Source organism: Propithecus coquereli, unplaced genomic scaffold, assembly GCF_000956105.1.
Source record: "Propithecus coquereli isolate 6110/MARCELLA unplaced genomic scaffold, Pcoq_1.0 Scaffold67, whole genome shotgun sequence".
Lineage (NCBI taxonomy): Eukaryota > Metazoa > Chordata > Mammalia > Primates > Indriidae > Propithecus > Propithecus coquereli.
Window position 1 is genome coordinate 3,599,430 of NW_012152729.1, and position 20,917 is coordinate 3,620,346.

The following is a 20,917-nucleotide window of genomic DNA, read 5'->3' on the forward strand; positions in this document are numbered from 1 at the left end:
GTCCCAATGATGTGGTGACATATGGGCCTCAAACAAAGATCCCAACTCAGGAGTAAAAGCACGGGGCCAATAACGGCCTAGCACTGCACAATGGTTCTCAGGCTAATGCTCGTGGTGAACCAACCAAAATGGCAGCACCAACCTCGCTGCCCATGCAGAAAAGCTCTCTGCGTGCTGCCTGTGCAGCCCAAGCTGGGCACTCTAGGGAAGCCTGATGTCCCTGTCAGAGGCCCGTGGCCAAGTGGAATGGGGGGGTGGGGCACTGCTCCGAGCTGTGGCCCTGCCTACCTGAATCATGTCATCCATGATGTGCACATCGAAGCCTTCACAGTCACCACAGGGGCTCCGGATCCGCCACAGGTCCTGTGAGGAAGGTGTGAGCCCTGTCTACACCTACCGTGAAGACACATCTGACGCCCACGCCTGCCCCAGGCGCAGGCAGTGTGGCAATGAGAACTAGAGGCACATCGTGCTGCCCCGGCACACCTGGAAAAGAGACCCCCAGGCTGAAGGGTCTCAGAGATGGCAAAGCCCCAGGACAGTTTCTGTAACAGACTCTGCTGGGAATCGCAAGTGCTGACATGACACCAAGCCTCCTATAAGGGCTCAATCAGCCGGAGCTCCCAGGCTGGGCTTTTATACTTCTTGCCGGACCCCTCTGAACACCATTTCTTTGGGAAGAAATTTGTAAACCAGTCCTCCAAGGCTCTGTGCCTGTAAACAGAGAACCAGGATGCTGGAGAGAGAAAGGTCCTCCAAGGGAGGAACCCAAGTACGCTCAAGCCAGGTGACCTTCCCTCCTTGCTGCCTGGGACTTATGCGTGAGAACAGATGTTGATTGTGATGTGACATCCCCTCTTTGGCCATGAAAACCAGAATTCACATGGAAATCTGATTGGGTAAATAAATAACACAGAACAAATGCCCAGAAATTAAGTGACAGAGCTACTAAGCTACCAACAGTAAAGCCATTCTTATAAAAGAATTATCAAATGAGAGATTCACTCTATATTCCAGGTTAAAAGCATTTCGAAATCCTTTTAATAAAAAATGCCTTTCCCAAAATGACTTGGTGACTGCGGTTCTGCTCTGATGAGTAAATTAAAATGAAGCTTTTCAATTTTTTCCTGCATAAAGAAGCTGACTCTCCCATCTCAAAATGCTTTTAACAACTGGAGCCTCGGCTCTTAACGAGAGCAGAGCAAGCCGCACAGCGTGTCTTCTGAAACGCTTAATTTATATTTTTTAATTATTCTGATAAGCCACAATTGTAAAATGACAACACACGGCCATTTCCATTTCATATGTCAAATGGCTGCATTTTTTAACAGGCAGGTTTCTTCTATTCAGCACCGCAGCGTGCTGACCAAAAAAGAAAGGCTCAAATCATCAAGGCCTGAGTTGCTCTATCCACACCCAAGTTCTCTGCAAGAAAACGAGGTTCCCCACCCCCCACTTTTGTTTTCTACAAAACCCTCGGGGTGGCCTACCCTGAACTCCACGACCACAGCGTGCAGCGAGGCGGCCTGGGGCATCACCACAGCGCCGGGCTCCAGGTGCTGGTCCACAGCTGTCCGGACATACCAGAAGTACAGGTTGTGCCAAGGCAGGAGGCTGGTGGTGAAGAATGGCTCCCCCAGGAGGTGAGAGACCTGGTGGTCAGGACAAGAAGCAGGACTCACGTGTCAAAAGGGCTGAGCTGAGCAGTGAAGGACAGGTCGCAAGTTTCACAGGAACACGGAAGTAACAGGCCATTCATTCGTTCACTCACTCAGTCAACAAATAAGCAAGCCAGGTGTGTACCTGCCCTTGAGGACACAAAGAAGAGAAACAGATATGAGTCCTGTGCTCAGGAGTGCAGATGGGAAGAGGGAAGTAGACAGGGTAGGAGCTGTCCTCACCTGATGGGCAGAAGGAAGGGGTGCATGGAGGGACCACAGAGATAAAAGCTCCAGAAAGGGCTTCTAGAATGGCATCCTGTACACCCCCACTCAAAGCTTTATCATCACAACTTACCAGTGCTTGCCGAACTGTGTTTCCCTCACCAGGCTCTGAGCACCACCAAAGTGGGGATACTGGCATCCCCCAGCAAGGCACTTGACCCAGAGCAGATGTTCAGTGAAAATTTACAAATAAATGAACAAATGCAAGACCAAGAGGCAGAAAAGGCAAGGAGTGGGGAGAGGGCCCTCCAGGCAGAGGGACAAGCAAGGCAAGAGCAACGCTCTCCGGGAGCTTGTCAGGTGGCTGTGAAGAGGGTGGACAGGAGCCACACAACCCAAAGGCAGCTGAGGACAGGTTAAGGGGGCTGGACTTGCCCTGGAGACAAAAACAGAGCCAGCAGAAGCGTTCGCCAGGAGTTCGGAATAAGAAGGAATGTGACGTAGAAGATCCCTCTGAGGACAATGGCGTGTGTGGAGCTGGGGATGGGAGGTGACTCAGGTGAGCACTGTGACAGTCCAGTCAAGGGGCAGGGAGTCTGAAGAGAGGGAGGAGAGGAAGACGTGGCAGGTGCTAAGGGAAGGCCGACTGCCCAGGGCTTGGGTCCAAGCAGATGGGCATGAGGGCAGGGCTAGGAAGAGATGACGGAGACGCAGCAGCAACACAGCCAAGGGCTGGCCCTGTGCACACCCCCGCCCCCTGCACCCAGCACTGGGCACAGGGCAAGAACGTCTGCTCTCACCAATTCTATTCAACAGGACCTGGAGTCTAGCCAGGGAACCACATAAATGGCTTACAGAATTTAATTATCTTCTATACCCTCATCTATGAGGGGAAAAAAAGGCAACTTGTAGATAAATATTTATAGCAGCGCTACTTACAATAGCCCAAAAGTAGAAACAACCCAAATGTTCATCCACTGATACACAGATAAATAAATGTGGTATATCCATACAATAGAATATTATGTAGCAATAAGAAATGAAGTACTGATTTATGCTGCGACACGGACAACTCCTGAAAACATTAAGCTAAATGAAAGAGACCAGAAATAAAGGACCACATACTGCACAATTCCTTTCTCATGAAACGTCCAGAATAGGCAAGTCTACAGAGACAGAAAGTAGAACAGTGGCTGCCCAGGGCTGGAGGGATTGGGGACAAATGGGGAGTTGACTGCTAATGGGTATGAGTTTCTCTTAGGGTAATGAAAATGTTCTAAAATTGACTTGGTGATGGTTATACAACCTCATGAATACACAAAAATCACAATTATACGTTTAAATGAGTGAATTGTGGTATATGAATTATATCTCAATAAAATTGTCATTTAAAAAAAGGCACAGGAAAAAATGGGCAAAAGACTTAAACAGACATTTCATTGAACAAAATAAAAATATACAGGATAGCTAATAAGCACATGAAAAGATGTTCAACATAAGAGTCATTAGGCAAATTAAACTACAATGAGACATCACTGCACACGCACTAATATAGCTACACTAAGAGACCCAGCCTGAATGCCATAGTGAGACCCTCATCTCTACAAAAAAATTTAAAAATTAGCTGACCATAGTGGCTTGCATGCGCCTTAGTCCCAGCTACTCGGGAGGCTGAGAATCCTCTCTTGAGCCACTACTCAAGACAGAGCTACTGTCTTGAGCCCAGGAGTTTGAGGCTGCAGTGGGCTATGATGACACTATTGTACTCTAGGCCGGGTGACAGAGCAAGACCGTCAAAAAAAAAGAAAAAAAAAAAGACAATACCAAGTGTTGGTGAGGATACCGAGAAACTGGAACCCTCATACGTTACTGATGGGGGTGTAAAATGGTACAGCCATATTGGACAACAGTTTAGCAGTTTTTTGTTTTTGTTTTTTTTTTTTTTTTTGAGACAGAGTCTGGCTCTGTTGCCCTGGCTAGAGTGCCGTGGCGTCAGCCTAGCCCACAGCAACCTCAAACTCCTGGGCTCAAGCGATCCTACTGCCTCAACCTCCTGAGTAGCTGGGACTACAGGCATGCGCCACCATGCCCGGCTAATTTTTTCTATATGTATTTTTTTAGTTGTCCAGATAATTTCTTTCTATTTTTAGTAGAGACGGGGTCTCACTCTTGCTCAGGCTGGTCTCGAACTCCTGACCTTGAGCGATCCGCCTGCCTCGGCCTTCCAGAGTGCTAGGATTACAGGTGTGAGCCACTGCGCCCGGCCCTAGCAGTTTTTTTAAAAGCTAACCATAATTACCATACAATCCAGCTATTCCATGACTAGGCAGCTGCCTAAGAGAACTGGAAAATACATTCTAACATATGCTTATACACCAATGTTTGCAGCAGCGTTATTCAAAATAGCCAAAAAACGGACACAATCCGAATGTCCATAAGCAAGTGAAGGATAAACCAAACACAGCACGCCACACAATGGAACACTGTTCAGCATTAACAAGGAACAAAATACTGACACATTTTACAACGCGGATGAACCTCAAAGACACTATGCTCAGTGACAGAAGCCTGACACCAAAGACCACATAAAATATTATTTCACCTGGTGAAGAGTCCAGAAAAGGCAAACGTATAGAGACCAGATCAGTGGCTGCCAGAGCCGGGGAGGGGGGCGTTGCTCACTGACTGCAAAACGGCTCCAGGTAACCTTGGGGGTGATGGAAACGTTCTAAACGAGATTAGGTGACAGCTGTGTAACTCCATACATTTACTAAAAATCACTGGATTGTACACTTGAAATGGATTCATTTTATGGTATGTCAATTACATCTCGGTAAAAGTGTTCTCTAAAAAAAAAGGATGGCTAGAAAGATGAAAGATAACAGGCCTCTTTGGAGGAGTCCAGTTTGAAGGGCCTGCACCAAGGAGGAGCAGCCAGAGAGGCCAGAGGAAAGGAACCTGGGGGATAGTCTCTTGAGAATGGAGAGCTCCGCAAGGTCACAGGGCCAAGGGGGTGGGGCAGACAAAGCCTGCAGGGCCTGGAAGACCAACTGAGCGGGAAGACGTGAATGGGATGATGAAGACAGTGCAGTGAAGGGAAAAGGGGAGAGGGGCGTACTCTGCTCCCACGAATCCCGACAGAGCTGCTCAGCCCCACCTTGAAGGAGCAGAGAGAAGCCAGAGTTAGGAGGACAGTGATCATTTGCTTATGTGGCAGCTCTGTGAAAGCCTCACCACACCCTGAATGGTGGTGAGTTCCTGGCTGGCAAGCTACGGAGGGGACCCGCTGTGAGATCCAGAGGACAGGCTGGCGCTCAGGGTTATCTCAGTCAGCACTGCCCACGTTGACACAGCCCCAGTGCCACTACCAGCCTCTTGCTACTCACCATTTTGCCCTCCAGGTCTGCATTTGTTAATAACTCAGGCCGTTTCTCTACAATATTAATTTTGTCTTCCAACTGGTTAGCCTTGAAGATCTTAGAGAGAAAACAATGAAATTACTGTATTTACACTAAAGTATTATTTTTGTCTAGGAAAAAAACCTCTCAAAGTTACATTATCTGCTTCAAATCTTCTGGCCAAACAGTTCTCGAGCACCACGTTTATCTGCTTTGTGGAAATTTCCCCCCACACCAGCCTGAGGTGCAGCCTATAGACCAAGGATGAGAGCACGAGCAAAATGTAGAAACAAAAGAAATTTCTCCTGCAAGCTCATAGCAAGACCTAGCCCAAGCCTACAGTTCTCGTGGAGGTGGGCTCCCCTTTGGAGAGGAAATCAAACCAATCACTGGCCAGGGGAGAAATAAATACCATCTTGGATTAGGAGCAGTGACTTCCTGGGCACTGGTGTCCCAGAAATGCATCATACATTCAGTTCTACCACTGCAGAGACTTTGGTTTTCTTAGTTTTATGTGAAGTGAAGAGAAAAGCCTAAAGTTCTTCAGCCACAAAAGAGTACAAACATTTGCGTCTATTTCAATGACAGCCCTAGGAGCCTTCTGGGCCGTTCTCCAGGCAGGAACCAAGACAATGGAGAGCAGCTCTTGCTGGCAGCTGCCACCCAGCTGCCACCCTCCATTCTCTCACTGCTGACTCCGCTTCAAAGCCAGCGATCCCAGACTCAGAAAGGAAGGCTCCCCAGGTCCCCTCATTATTTCAGCAACAACAATCATCACTTACTTTTTTCATCAGTTTATGAGAAGCTGCTGAACTCTCAATTGTAAATACCTAGAGAGAACACCATGCTATCAGTTCTAAGAGTTTCACTTAGCAGGGGAAGAAATTAAAGATTAAAATGTGGCAAGATCATTCCAAGGCAGAGGACAGCACCTAAGCAACACTACCCATACTCAGCCCCTACCTGGGACAGCACCTGCATTGTGCAGAGACCCCCCAGAACCTGAGCCGCGGCTCCATGACGGAGCTATGGCCTGACTCCTGCCTGCACACGCAGGTGGTAAAACCCCTCAGCCCTGAGCCACGCATGCTGCATACACAACGGTGGCACCTACAAAGAGTTCCAATCGCAGGACTGCATACAGGGAGTGCCTTAGGAAGCTGACAGAAAGGTGCAGGCCCAGTACCTGCTCTGCCCCAAGGTGATGGGCCAGCACGGGAAGCAGACTGCCATCACTGACACAGAGGCACACGCTGCCTGGCTTCAGCACCTGCAGGGGAAGAGCAGCCTCAGCACAGGGCTTCTTAGGGTTTGTCTGGAGACCTGTCAGAGCTGACAGAAACGCCTCCCTGCTCCTCGCCCACTTGCCTGGACTCTGGTCATGAAATCTGATCTCCTCAGCCCATCCTCCCACCACAGGGCTGGATCCTTCTGTGCCCCCATGTGGCCATGCCTACCTCCCAGGTCCCCCGTAGCAGACACCCCACCCTTACAACCCTCGTGAATGTCTCCCACACACCCCACTGTCAGAAGAGACCTGGGTTGAAGAACCCAGCCTAGAAGGCCCAGAGGTAGGCCTGCCCCACCTGCAGGAGGCCACGTCCCACTCTATGACAGTCTTCTTCCCTGTCTGGTGACAGCACAGACAGCTGCGGACCTGTCACTCAAGGCTCAAGTGACTCTCCAAAGACAGGGATTTTTTTATGGGCCCCAGACTCCTCTGAGACAAACTTAGGAGGGCTTGGATCTTTCTTTGCCACCCAAAATGCATGCACGTGCACACGTATTTCTGTACACAACTCCAAGGGGCCCAACAGACCTCCCCTCCACCCTCGTCTGTGGTCCCCAGGCTGAGAGTCCTCTGCTACACGTAGCAGGGAGCAAAGGTTTATAGGCAGGAGAACTGCATGATCAGATTTACATTTTATAAAATTTTATAAAGGTAGCAACAGATGAAAAGAGGAGAAGGGGTCGCTGAATCCACTGGGATCACCCACACCAACTACCGGTGCTGACGAAGGCAAAGGCAGGACAAATGCAGGGGCTGGGGGAGGCTCCCAGCCAGAGGCTGTCACAGGACAGCAGAGAACAAGCCCTTCAGGAAGTCTAGTAACAACCCTTTGGCTTACTGCTCAAGGGCCCACCCCTGGAGCAGCCAGCTGAAGCCACTCACAGATGAGGGAACACAGAAAACAAAATTGGCAAATCATAGGCAGAGCGCTGGGGCCCTGGAACAAACTCCTTCTTGCCCACAGCCAGCCAAGGGGCTGGCCACTTACAGTCCTCAGGGCCTGGGCATATTGATCAGTTCGGTTCTGATCATTGATCTCTCCAAACCGAGGCCGGGTCCAGAGCAGGTGAGCCTGGCAGTCACACACGGGGCGCATCTGGTGGACTCTCACGTTCTTTTCAGGGCTAGGCCAGGAGATGAACAGACACAGGTGACGAGCACATCCTCAGGTCTCCAGCAGGCATGAGTCTGGACACTGGTTCTTGAGTAAGCTTTAGAGGTTGGAGGGACCCCCAATTCAATTCTTTTCATGTGTGTCTACTCTAAACGGAGTCCAGACACATGATGACCTCTTCATACACACGAACGGGCACTGACATATCCAGTCACAAACCTTTGCTCTTATTTTATTCTTTTCAGATACAAGTTGGCCCACTCACACCTCTACGGGGAATTTACATAAATGCAGTCTCAAGGGCCCAGTCCTCCACCCCCACGAGGCTCCGGCATACCTGGTCCTCTGCAGGCTGTACCATATACAGTAGTTGTCGTGGTGGGCTACCAGGCAGAGGGCTGAGCCCTGCAAAACAGGCTCCTCTTGTGGCAGGAAGTACACACACTGCATCCAGTGGTCCCGCCACTGAAATGGGGAACAGAGAGTCAGCTGTCACCAAGCTGCAACAAGAGCAATGCTTCTAGTCCAGGAGCCAAATATCAGTTTTCAGGGAGACCACAATGTACATTACAGCTGACTACTATGGCCAACAAGATAAAAAAAAAACAAAAACAATTCTCAAGTCAGGCCAGTGGCCCAAGAGAAGCCGGAATCCTGCTGGCTTTAGGAAGACACAATGTCGCCAAGGGCAGTTGCCTTTCAGAGTGGCTCAGGGGAGTGGACAAAGGCAGGCTCCAGCCCCTACCAGACCAGAGCAGCAACAACGCTCTCTCTTCGGCATGCTGGGGTGTGCTTAATGTTACATTTGAAGGGAAAAAACAAAGAGTTTAAAGCTCGTGATCTGGAGGGGACCCCATTATGGATAGTCCCATGGCACACATTCCAAAAGCTTTCGGGACTAGACTTTTGCCATAAAGTGATTTCAAAACACAAAGAGGTCAAATGTAATATGTTACACTTAACTGGATCCTAGATGGAGGAAAACAAAAGCTACTAAAGACATCTGGAGAAAAGTAATGAAATTTTATTTTGGACCATATGTTACATGATATTATGGAATCACTGTTAATTTCTTAGGTGTGATGATGGCATCTTGCTTACACTGGAGACTGTTTTCATTCTTAGGAGATACATGTTGAGGTATTTAAGAGTAAAGTTCCATATGTCTGCAACTTATTTTCTTTTTCTTTTTTTGTAGAGATGGGTTCTCACTATGTTGTCCAGGCTGGTCTTGAACTCCTGGCCTCAGGTGATCCTCCAGTCTCAGACTTCCAAAGTGCTAGAATCACAGGCATGAGCCACTACACCTGGCCTGCAACTTACTTTCAAATGATTTAGCAAAAAACTGTGTGTGTGTGTGTGTGTGTGTGTGTGTGTGTGTGTGTGTGTGTGTGTAGAGAGGGATGGAAGAAGGGGTGGGGGTGCAGAGACAGAGCAAATGTTTACAATTGATAAATTTAAGTAAAAGAACTACTGGTGTTCGTTTTTACTTATTCTATAGATATACAATTTTTCAAAATAAAAAGTTGGGAAAATAGTACAGAAAGGTTTTGTTTGGTTTATTCCTTTGAATTAAATGAAGTTTCTAAAGGACTGGAACACTCTAAATTGTGAGACATGGTTTACGAAGATCCAGAGTAAACTTTTAATAAGCCGCACTGATCCCTACTACAAACCCCATGTATAGGATTCTATCCTAAGAAAAACCATGCAGAACAAAAAAAGGAAAAAGGCTATATTCGCATAAATGTGCAAATTACAGAATTATTTATACTAGCAAAAACTGGAATCGACCCAAATGTCCAGCAGCTCAGACATGGATATATACATCCTCCTGCAGAGTACTCTCAGACATTTAAATGATGACTATGAAGGCTACGGAACAGCACAAAAAACACAGAGAAAAGCATTGACAAAACCCACACATTTGGAAGGAGACCAAAGAAAGGCAATTATTTCGGGTGGCAGGACCACAGTGATTTTTAATTTTTTTTTGTTTTATGTAATGAAGTTCATTGCTCTTACAATTTTTAAGCCTCTTTTTAAAAAAGAACTGTCCTAAAAGGTAGATGCCTGGCTCAACTCATGCGACGACCACCTACACATTCTCCGTCATCTTCAGGAACTAAAGAAAGAAAACTTGACCTCAGGCCGGGCGCGGTGGCTCACGCCTGTAATCCTAGCACTCCGGGAGGCCGAGGCGGGCGGATTGTTTGAGCTCAGGAGTTCGAAACCAGCCTGAGGAGACACCGTCTCTACTAAAAATAGAAAGAAATTAATCGGACAACTAAAAATATATAGAAAAAATTAGCCGGGCATGGTAGCACATGCCTGTAGTCCCAGCTACTCGGGAGGCTGAGGCAGGAGGATTGCTTGAGCCCGGGAGTTTGAGGTTGCTGTGAGCTAGGCTGATGCCACGGCACTCTAGCCCAGGCAACACAGTGAGACTCTGTCTAAAAAAAAACTTGACCTCAGTGAGATTCCAAGAGCACAGCTTAGCACACAAGGAACATGTCCCACCCACCTGGTCTTGAATTTAACAAAAAGGGAGGTAAATAACATTTCCACGTACCTAAGATGCCTATTTGAACATAACAGCTAGAAAATGAAAATCTAACCAGATATGCTCTGGAAAAACAAGTAGAAACAAGGAAGATAAAACAGGTTCTCTTAAACCTGTTATTCATTCCCACACTATGCAAATTTAGCCTTCACGGACCCTGCCATGCTCCCATGGTGCTCCCCTGTCATCATTCCTCCCCATGCTCCCCGCCACAGGGGCCTCCTGGGGCCTAGCACTAAAGAGCTGGTGACAACCCACTGTGCCAAAGCGAGACAGGCTAAATATATTTAGGATCAAAGGGGTTTCATGAATGCATGAGAAAGATTCATTAGCAGTTTTCAAATTCCTAACAGTCCAAAAGTCATCACTGGTAGAGAAAGGACTCAAGACCCACTCCATTGCTTCCTGGACACAAGCTCTGCTCCAACCCCTGGAGCCTGCTGAGTCTCAGTTTGGGTACTGTGGTGGTTACCCATATGGGTAACACTGCGCTCCACAAATGCCCTGACGATTTGCTTTCCTGCTCTTTCCCCAGGCTTTACCAACACAAAGTGCTATCAAACTTTTAAACTCTATTCACTAATAGGTGAAAATGATACCTTGTTGTAGTTTAAAGTTGCATTTTTCTCTCTCTCTCTTTTGACACAGGGAATCACTGTGTTTCCCAGGCTGAAGTGCAGTGGCCATTTTCAGGCATAATCAGGGCACCACAGCCTCAAACTCCTGGGCTCAAACAATCCTCCTGCTTCAGCCTCCATACCTGGCTAGAGTTGCATTTCTCTTATTATGAGTACTCTCCCACGTACTCTGCATCTCCTTTTCTTGTAGCTCATGTCTCTGCCCACCTTCTATTGAGCTGGAGAAGGAGATGCTGAGGCTACAGAAAGTGAGGCTGTAGTTCTCCATTCCAAGCTGACGTGAGCCCCTTGGGATTGGGGGGTGGAGGGGAGAGTGAGATCTAAGAGCGGCTGTGCCAGCACAAGGGAGAGAGGGGAGCTAACTCACCAGAGCTTCTCTGTTGCTCACTGGTCCACAGGTGCTGACCATGAACTCGCCCTGAGAGGGCTACCTTACTATAGCTAGCCTTTGCTTTCCTTTTAAAAATTCTTCTTGGCCTTTGATTCTGACATAGTACCTTCTGTCTCTAAATTCTTGACTCTAAGGTTCAACTGCTACTTTCCCACAACCATGGACAAGTTTCCTGATTCACATGAAAATGTACTCAGCTCCTGCCTCTTACCTGGAGCCCGTCTGGGTCTGAGTGTGCCCAGAAAGGGGCCATGGTGCACTTGATCTTCCCCTCAGGGTCCATTTCAATGTCCCACCAGGAGAGAACCACCTGAGCTCGGCCGGATGCCAGAGGTTCAAACTGCCTGCTATGGCAGGCTGCTGAGCTACTGACTTGCTTGCTGAAGTCCACACTGTGGAAGAATATTCAGGAACTTAAGCATATTTTAACCTCACGCACTCCATTTTTAAGCTTTTACAGTGACCTCAACAGCAACGATACTTGGTTGCAAGGGACTCTTGCCTTCAGAGGCAGGTGACATCAGCTAGGTTTCCTTCCCACTCAAAAAGAACCTCCAAAGATCCAAATTCCATCAAATGTCTCAAAGTGCCATTGCCAGGAATGGCTCCTTGGTACCTGAACATAGGCAGCACATCGCTGAGGACTGTGAAGTCGGCTGGTGACACCTGGTTCAGCTGAATGTCATAGACAGAGGGTGCGCCAGGGCACCTTTCCACCTCCAAGGGAGGGACGATGACCTGCTCTCCAAGGCTGGTCTGAACACGGACAGGAAAGAGCTTGTTCCACGACCACATCCTTCTGGACTCTACCAGCTGCGCGTAGACAGTTGCTCTGTGAGGTACTGCCTCGCAATTTTCCTATGTTTGTATTAAAAGACAAAAGAACAACAACAAAAAAATCAGGTACTTAGACCCAGAGTAATTCCTATTGATCCAAAGAGGTTTATTTCTTAACATTAGGTCAGTTTGGTAACATCTAACACCTTATTACTATTAGGATAGTGAATTGTTTTCTTCCCTGAGCCCTCAGGAAAGAAAAAAAAAGGAACTAGATTTCAAACAGAATACACATGATGCCTAAAATGATTTGTCAGTTAAGGTTTATTTTTGAAGTATTTAAGAGTGCCAGGTAGCTAGGAACTTAACTGTCATCACACTGATGAACTCCCACACTGACACTGAAAAAGAACACAAGTCTGACTGCTAAGCAGTCGTGTCCCTTTCAGTGCCACTCTGGCCTGGCACCAGAATCAGAACCTCCTCGATGCAAAGCCCAGTGGACAACTGTCCACCCTCAACTGACCTGACCTGCTGGCATCACCCAGCACTGCTGGGTGCTCATCTCATGCGACTGTGGCTCCAGCTCCTTGTCTAGATTTCCTTTTACTTCATTCACTCATTCCACATCCTCTTACACACCAGGCACTAGGGACCCAGTGGTGAAGAGGATACTCGCACCTGCTACCTGCATGGAAATTACAAGCACAGAGTGTCTCTACCTTGGCACTACTGGCCTCTTGGGTCAAATGACCCTTTGTTATGAGGGCCATTTGGGCATGGAGGATGTTTAGCAGCATCCCTGCCTACTCAGTCGTTTCCTTCCCATGCAAAAAGAACCTCCAAAGGCCAAATTCCATCACGTGTCTCACAACCACTGCGTCTCCAGACCTTCTCTGGTGGAGAAGCGCCGCTGCAGCCAGACTCTCACTCCCCATCTCTTCCCAAGGCTGTGCTTCCTCTGCCCACCTCACGAGGGGGCTCCCCGGAGAGCTGGTCTGGACCTTCTTTGTCCCTCCGCTCTCTTCCCATGGTGACCTCAGCCACTCCCTCTTCATCTACCAAATATATGGGTCTAAAGGCCTCTTGGTCCTCTCTACTTGGCTGAGCCTCGGACAGCTCACCCTCCCTCCTGCTCACCTTCCCAGTGCTGCTCCTTCTGCTGGTGCTCCCAAGTCAGCAAGGAGCACCACCATCCAACCCAGATGCCCAAGCCCCAAACCCTGGCCCCATCCTCAATGCCTCCACACCTAAGTAACCGCCAAGTCCTATGACCACCTCTCGGGCCCACATCTATGGCTGTGGCTGAGGTCCACCTCATCTCGGCGCCTACACGACTCCTACAACCTCTTTTAACTCACCTGCAGCCTCTGGTCTTGCTCCCAACAGCTCTCTCCAAGACTGCCTGCCTAAATCTGCCCTTAATCCCCTGCTTCAAACCCCCCCACACCACCACCCTGCCTTCTGGATGACATCTACCCTCTGCCCTTCTCGACCTAGCCCTCGCCCAGCTCTCTGGCCTCATCTCTACACCCACCTCTCGTGCCTCCCACACTATACGAAATCCACCGCACCAATTCATCATCACACCTTGTGCATGTTACTCTCTTCTGCCAGCAACGTTTGCCTCTGACCACTTTTCTGCAACACCAACTCAGCTCAAGCATCATCTTCCTTGACGCCCCCGCCCACAGCATGGGCAGGACCTCACCTGCACCCAGCACCATCGGAGCGTATCTCAAGCTGCACTGTGATGACCTGCTCACCTAGCTGCCTCCCTCGAGGTTCCCTTCACAGTCTTGGTACACAAAAAGGGGCCTGGCAAAATAAAGGTATTCAATAAATGTGTCTGCTGAGATCAATTGCTGGGTCACTTCAACAACCACGGGGACAATGTGTCGGACACCTGAGCATCCTGGTTCCATGACCTCCAATAACAAGGGAAGAGGGAAGCCTTCATGGACCAGCTGTAACTTCTTCAGACTCACAGACAGTGTAGGCAGCCCAGGCCTGTGATCAGAGTGCACAATGGACACCAGGCGCCCCATGAGGGGAAACTGAGGATAGCTGCCGACAGACCTTTTAAATAAGATTAAATAAAGACAAACTGGGCACCATGATCATAATTCTAAATAGCCTTGTTTTCTGTTTTAGGGATTCCTCTAGTGGGTGGTTTTAACATGGAGAAACAGAAATTCTTAGTACTGATGCTTATAGCTGGAAAGGACTGATTGTGCATTGTTGAATCAATGAGACATCCTGCACAGTGTGGGGTTCTGGAAGACAGTCCAGACACAAGTTGGCCATGTGAGCAATGTGGACTCTAGCTCTGAAAGGAACGCCCCCTCCTTCGCTCTGGGGACACCCAGGACTGCCACAGAGGGTCTGGCTGGGATAGCTACAGGCTTGCCTGGACCATGCCTGCCACGTGGACACCAACAACGGAAGAAGCAGACGCTCTCCCCTCCCCAGCTGGTGTTTGCCCTCAGCCTCCACCTCCAGTTTATGTCCATAAAAAAGACTCAAAATTGTCACCACTCCCTCACCTGGAATGTCCTGGCAGTCAAGGTCTTCCACTCTCACTCCATTCTCCACCATCAGCCCACAAGGCCTCCAGGCTGGTGTCCTCACTGACTTACCAAACAGGCCCTCTACCTGGAACACCTCTCTCTCCTCAGTGCCTTTCCAAATTCCACCGTCTCCACACATGCCTGAGCCCTGACCTCTTCTGCTAGTCCCAAACCAAAGGTCTGTGGTGCGTCCGCCTAGCCACTCAGCCATTCAGCCCTCACCATCACCACTACTGTGAGTCTGAGAAGCAAAAAAGTGTCTTAAACTCTTCCCTGGATGCTAGAACACCTTACACGTAGTAGATACTCAAAGAATATTTGCTGAATTTAAAGATTCAGAATCGAAAGAATTGCCTTCCAACCCTAACCTATCAAGACTTAGCATTGAAAGGACACGAAAGTCACAATTGAGGAGAACCAGAGCCTCCCAGGGCTTGAGGGGTGCTCCAGGGTGCACGGAGAGGTACTGAGGGCTCAGGCTGTGTTGAGCATGGTATGTCGATGAGTGCTGTGTGAGCCAGCTGAAACCACAGCAACAAGCCCAAGGGCGGCCCTGGCCCATTACCTGCACGAGATGCCTGTGTGCGTGCTCATAGGAGGGCAGCGCCCCCTCCCCAATCAGTTCTGTGTCAAAGAGCTCTGTGACCAGGATGTTGGCACGGCACGGCATGTCACCATCTGAAAATCACAAGGAAACAGAGTCAGAAGCAGGCAACACACTAGGAAAAATATTTACAGCCAGTATGTGAAAGATAAGCAGTTAACAGGTCATTACATTGAAAGCATATATATATGCTCAAGTACTCAGAAGTGTCATGATGTCTGCAACTGACTTTCCAATGGTTCAGAAAAAAAATCCATATATGTGTATGTATGGCAAAATGCTGCACTAGTAATCTAGGTTAAGGGAATGTGAGTGTTCACTGTACTATTCTTTCAACTTTTCTGTATGTTTAATATTGGGGTGGGAAGGACTTGGAAAAAATGGTAACAAACTGTAAAAACCCAAAAAGAAACCAGGTGAAATACAAGTAGACAACTAAAAACAGAAAAGAAAGCAAATATATGGATATTTTTTCATCCTTATTAGCAATTGAAAAGATATATATTAACAATTAAACTCTTAACTACTAAATTAGCAAAAATTATTTGAAAAGCCAAAACTGAATGCTGGTACTTCAAATATGTGTAGGCTGCACAGAGAGGGAGAGAAAACCAAAGCGAGAGAGAAGTTACCTGATGCACTTCCAGTTATCTGCGGTAGGTCCAGCCATCAGTCTGGCTATCCCTACCAGAACTGAGATCCATGATTTAGAATCCCCAGATTCCTCATAGTATATCCCCTCAATTAAGTTAGTGTCTTGCCACCAAACAAACTCCGAAATAACAGTTGTTTTAGGATAATAGGATTTTGGAGGGTTCTTTTGTTAAGTCTGTTCTCCAAACCTCTATAATGTAATGCTACTTCTACGATTATAATTTTTAATGAGCCAAGAGACAAAATAGACTTTGGAAGGGGCTATTCATCATGGAGAATCAACTGTAAACACTTTAAATAGCTCATGAATTATAATTTGACAAAGCCCACTCATCTTCCCTACAGAGGACAAATCTCACAGATGATATAAGAAAAGAGAAACACTAAAGTGGTTCAACAAAGGCTGTAACAGAGAGAGCTCAAACCTCGAGTACTCGAGATCTGGGACTGAATCTCACTTTCTGGCCCCAAACCCTCAATTCTGACCATCACTTGTCACATGAGTAAAATAGGGGTAATGAGCTCTGTGTCACGTGGTGGAGGTTAGGGTAACAAAGGTAAAAATGTACCCTTCCTATGACGTACATTTGTGTTCAATGGCAGCATGAAGGACAAAGGAAGTTAGAAAGAAACCTCTGCCTCCTGTCACAGAGACCACCTTCCCGAGTGCCCTGCCACCCTCTCTGATGTCATGCCAAACTCCATCTGAAACGCACTGTCCAACACTAGCCCCACCCCACCCCCACACACCTGTTTCTGCCTCAGTGAACGGACACCACCAGTTACACCGTCTAGAAACCTGGGCGTCATTTACTAGCTCCGGGAAAGCAGGGCCCCTGACTGCCTGCTCACCACTGTACCCCAGTGCCTAGAACAATGCTTAGCATCCCAGTTATAGTCAACAAACACTAGCTGAAGTCTTGACTTCTCCCTGGCATCCTACAGCTAATCAATCACCAAGTCCTGCCAATTCTACCTCCTGAGTAATTTTTAAGCCAATTATGTAATTTAAAATGATTTATTGCCCACATTTGCTTCATCACCACAAAAATAAAGCTTTATGATCCAGTGAGTTTTAACAAATACTTCCTGAGAGCCTTGTGTTTAGCACATGAGTGCTAGTGTATACAGGTGCAGAGGGAGCCTGAAGAGGGCAGGTAACCCAGGTGCTTCTTAAGTCTTTGCCAAATGAATGAAATGGATGGATGAACAAATGCTGCTCCTGGAGTCGGCTGTTACACAGGACTCGGTGTGCACTGTAATCCATCTCTGGGGAACAGGCAACAAACTTAGATGCCATTTTTTTTTTTTTTTTTTGAGACAGAGTCTCACTCTGTTGCCCTGGCTAGAGTGCCGTGGCGTCAGCCTAGCTCACAGCAACCTCAAACTCCTGGGCCCAAGCGATCCTTCTGCCTCAGCCTCCTGAGTAGCTGGGACTACAGGCATGTGCCACCATGCCCGGCTAATTTTTTCTATATATATTTTTAGCTGTCCAATTAATTTCTTTCTATTTTTGGTAGAGACGGGGTTTCGCTCTTGCTCAGGCTGGTTTCGAACTCCTGAGCTCAAACAATCTGCCCGCCTCGGCCTCCCAGAGAGCTAGGATTACAGGCGTGAGCCACCGCGCCCGGCCATTAAGATGCCATTTTTTTAAAAGGCTGGGAATAGAACCTTGGAGAACACATACTTCAGAGCAGAAAGCAAGCAACACAGGAGAACCAAGATTAGAAGATGTCACTGAGGCCTGGGGAGGGAGTTTCAGGAAGGGCTGAATGGCAGAAGTACCAAAGCTGCAATGGTTTGAGAGGAAAAGCAGAGGGAAGACCACCCAATATGGCAATGAGGAAGCCACTTGCCAAGTTGCAGGACTGGAAACAAAGTCCCATTTATAAGTGGTTATAGCCCAAGCAAGGTTGACAATCTACTCACTAAACAAAGATAACTGAATTTCTTTATGTGCCAGGCCCTGGGCAATAATGGAATGGAATAGTTAATAAGATCCACATAGTCCATGACCTGATGATGCTGCAGCTATGTGGCGATATAGACATTCAATACATGATTCATAATTATTTCATTATTGCAGTGATAAGCGCTACATAAGGAAAAGTATTAAGGAAGTATGACAGGGCTGGCCTAACCCAGGGTGTGTGTGAACAATCCAGCCTAGAGGAGGGCATGGGGCACAGAGTCACAGAGAGATGGCTGCAGGGCACGGCTACTCTGCAGGTCAGTCTTGATGCTGTCAAAACATATATAAGGTCATTAAATATGAAATGTCCGATTTCAAATCAAAAGTGTATTTACTATATCTCAAATAAGAGGCAATACAACTAATCAAAGAATGTGCCTAAACTATAGACACAGTTTTGTCATCTTAACAGTATTTTGCTTATGACAGCAGTGAAGAAGCCTGGAGAGCCAGTGGCGATGAAATCACAAAAGGTGTCTTCCACAGCTCGTTGAGAATTAAATATTTTTCCTTGCAAGAAGTGGTCCAAAGCCTGGAAGAAGTGGTTAGTCAGTTGGTGCAAGGTCTGGTGAATACAGTGGATGACAGAGAGTTTCCAAGTCCAGCTTCTGTAGTTTGAGCAGGGTTGTTTTTTTTGCAACATTTGGTCTTGCAAGGAGATTGGCCTGTCTCTATTGACCAATCTCGGCTGCTTAATCACAAGCATCTTCATCATTTCATCCAATTGGTTGCAGTAGACGTCCACTGTAACCAACTGACCAGGTGTCATGAAGCTGTCGTGGATAATACCATTGCTTGACCACCAAACAGAGACCATGACCCTTTTTTGATGAATATTTTGGTTTTGGACTATGTTTTGGCACTTCATCTTTATCTAACCATTGTGCCGAATGCTTGTGATTGTCAAAAAGAATCCATTTTCATCACACATAACAATGCTGTGTAGAAATGGTTCACCTTTATGTCATGACAGCAAGGAAAAGCAAGCTTCAAGAAGATTTCTCTTCTTATGCTCATTTAACTCATGCGGTACCCATCTATCCAGCTTCTTTACCTTGCCCATTTGTTTCCAATGGTCCAATATTATTGAAATAGGAATGTCAAACCTTGCTGCTAATTCACATGTAAGTTGAGATGGATTCGTTTCCACTACAGTTTTCAGCTCATCATTATCCACCTTGGCCTCAGGTCACCCATATAACTCATTTTCAAGATTAAAATCATCAGAATGGAACTTCTCAAACCATGTACTGTGCGTTTATTAGCCACATCCTTCCTAAACATTTTGTTGATATTTCAAACTGTCTGTGCTGCATTGGTTCCACGACGAAACTCATATTCAAAAATAACATGAATTTTTTATTTACCCATGGTTTCACAAAAATTGCTCTAAAAAAAATTTTGAAAGATAATCACAAGCCAAAACTTGTGTATGAAAAAATGAGGATGTACCTTCACAATAAAAAAAAAACAAACAAGAAGTGTCAAAGTGAAATGTCAGAGATATCAACTGTCAAACGTAGTTCTTAAGGAAATTGGACATTCCGTACTTAATAACCTAATAAATCTTCAAAAATAAATAATGATCTCCACTTGAAGCCATAATGGAGTAAGTGGGTCAGACTTATCCTCCCATGGTCAACTCCCATGAAACAAGTTTTTCAGATGTGGAACAAGAAGCAACACAGTTTGTTCCCAAGAAGGGAAATAAACCAAATGAACCCAACCACTGCTCTGGCTGTTGGCCAGGAGGCACTTTCCTGGCTGCGGTACGGGGGCAGGAAGTCAAGCAGAGCATGGCAGTCTTGCTAAGTTAACCAGACAGAAACTAGAGTTCAGGGAAGTGGAGGTGGCTGGAACTTCACAGGCAGAGAACCAGAGAGGAAGCTACATAGAAAAAAACCTTCAGGACTCTGCACAGAGTTCCCTATAAGCCTGATTTTTGTTTTGTTTTTGAGTCAGGGTCTCACTCTGTTGCCCCAGTTAGAGGGCAGCGGCGCCAGCATAGCTCACTGCAACCTCAAACTCCTGGGCTCAACGATCCTCTCGCCTCAGCCTCCCAAGTAGCTGGGACTACGGGCACATGTCACCACACCTGACTAATTTTTCTCTTTTTTGTAGAGATGGGGTCTTGCTATGCTGCTCAGGCTGGTCTCAAACTCCTGGCCTCAAGTGATCCTCCCACTTCGGCCTCCCAAAGTGCTAGGATTAGAGTTGTGAGCCACCACACCTGATCCCTGTTGTTGAACATAATCCCATATACACAGGGTAAGACTCTGTAAGGCTGAGCAAAGGATGACCGTGAGCTATAACCTGAACAATTTCCAGAGCTCTCAGAGGACTGAGAAACATTCAAGTTCTGATCAGCCAGACCAGAGAATCCTTACTGAGCACCTAGAGCACTCAGCAGAGACCCCAGAGAAATCTCCTTGAAACAGTCTGGCTAAATAAACTTAGAGCAGTGGTTCTCAATAGGCAGCAATTTTGCACCCCCACCCCATCCAGGGACATCTGGCAATGTCTAGGGACGTTTTTGGTTGCCACAAATGGTGAGAGGGAGAGGAGTGCTACTGGTATCTATTGGGTAGAGGCCAGGGATGCTGTTAAACTTCCTACAATGCACAGGACAGCTTCCCACAACAAAGAATTATCAAAACGTCAAACAGAGTGCCAAAATGTCAATAGTGCTACTGGTGAGAAAGTTGACCAAAAGCTACCCTAACCCTGCTCTAACAAAGCTTCAACAAGCCTTGAAAGGATCAAACTGAACTGCAAGTAACCCAACTGCATGCCAGACAAAGTTTTTAAAGAAAACAAAATCCAGCATTCAACAATTGAAAATTCCCAATATCTACAGCATCCAAACAAAAATTATCAGATATGTGAAGAAGGAAAATGTGACCTAGAACCAGGATAAAAATTAGTCAATAGAACAAGCCCAAAAAAGACAGAGATGGTGGAAATAGAAGACTGGGATGCTAAAATAGCTAAAACAAATGTTAAGTATGTTCATATTTAAGGAAAATATGAACATAGTGAGAAAAACAGAAGTTTTTTTTATA

At 47.0% G+C, this 20,917-nt stretch overlaps 1 protein-coding gene across 2 annotated transcripts in view; it reads right to left on the reverse strand.

The window, feature by feature from the left end:
• Positions 1-20,917, reverse strand: part of PRMT7 (protein arginine methyltransferase 7) — a 43,824-nt gene that overhangs the window by 2,655 nt on the left and 20,252 nt on the right. For both annotated transcript variants that reach the window (XM_012660599.1, XM_012660600.1), the window contains 10 exons: positions 15,191-15,303; positions 11,895-12,136; positions 11,490-11,670; positions 8,024-8,151; positions 7,561-7,696; positions 6,468-6,551; positions 6,064-6,111; positions 5,270-5,359; positions 1,491-1,652; positions 289-363 (listed from right to left, as the gene is read on the reverse strand). In XM_012660599.1, coding sequence (XP_012516053.1) covers positions 289-363; positions 1,491-1,652; positions 5,270-5,359; positions 6,064-6,111; positions 6,468-6,551; positions 7,561-7,696; positions 8,024-8,151; positions 11,490-11,670; positions 11,895-12,136; positions 15,191-15,303 — 1,259 coding nt within the window. The remainder of the gene's footprint in view (positions 1-288; positions 364-1,490; positions 1,653-5,269; positions 5,360-6,063; positions 6,112-6,467; positions 6,552-7,560; positions 7,697-8,023; positions 8,152-11,489; positions 11,671-11,894; positions 12,137-15,190; positions 15,304-20,917) is intronic.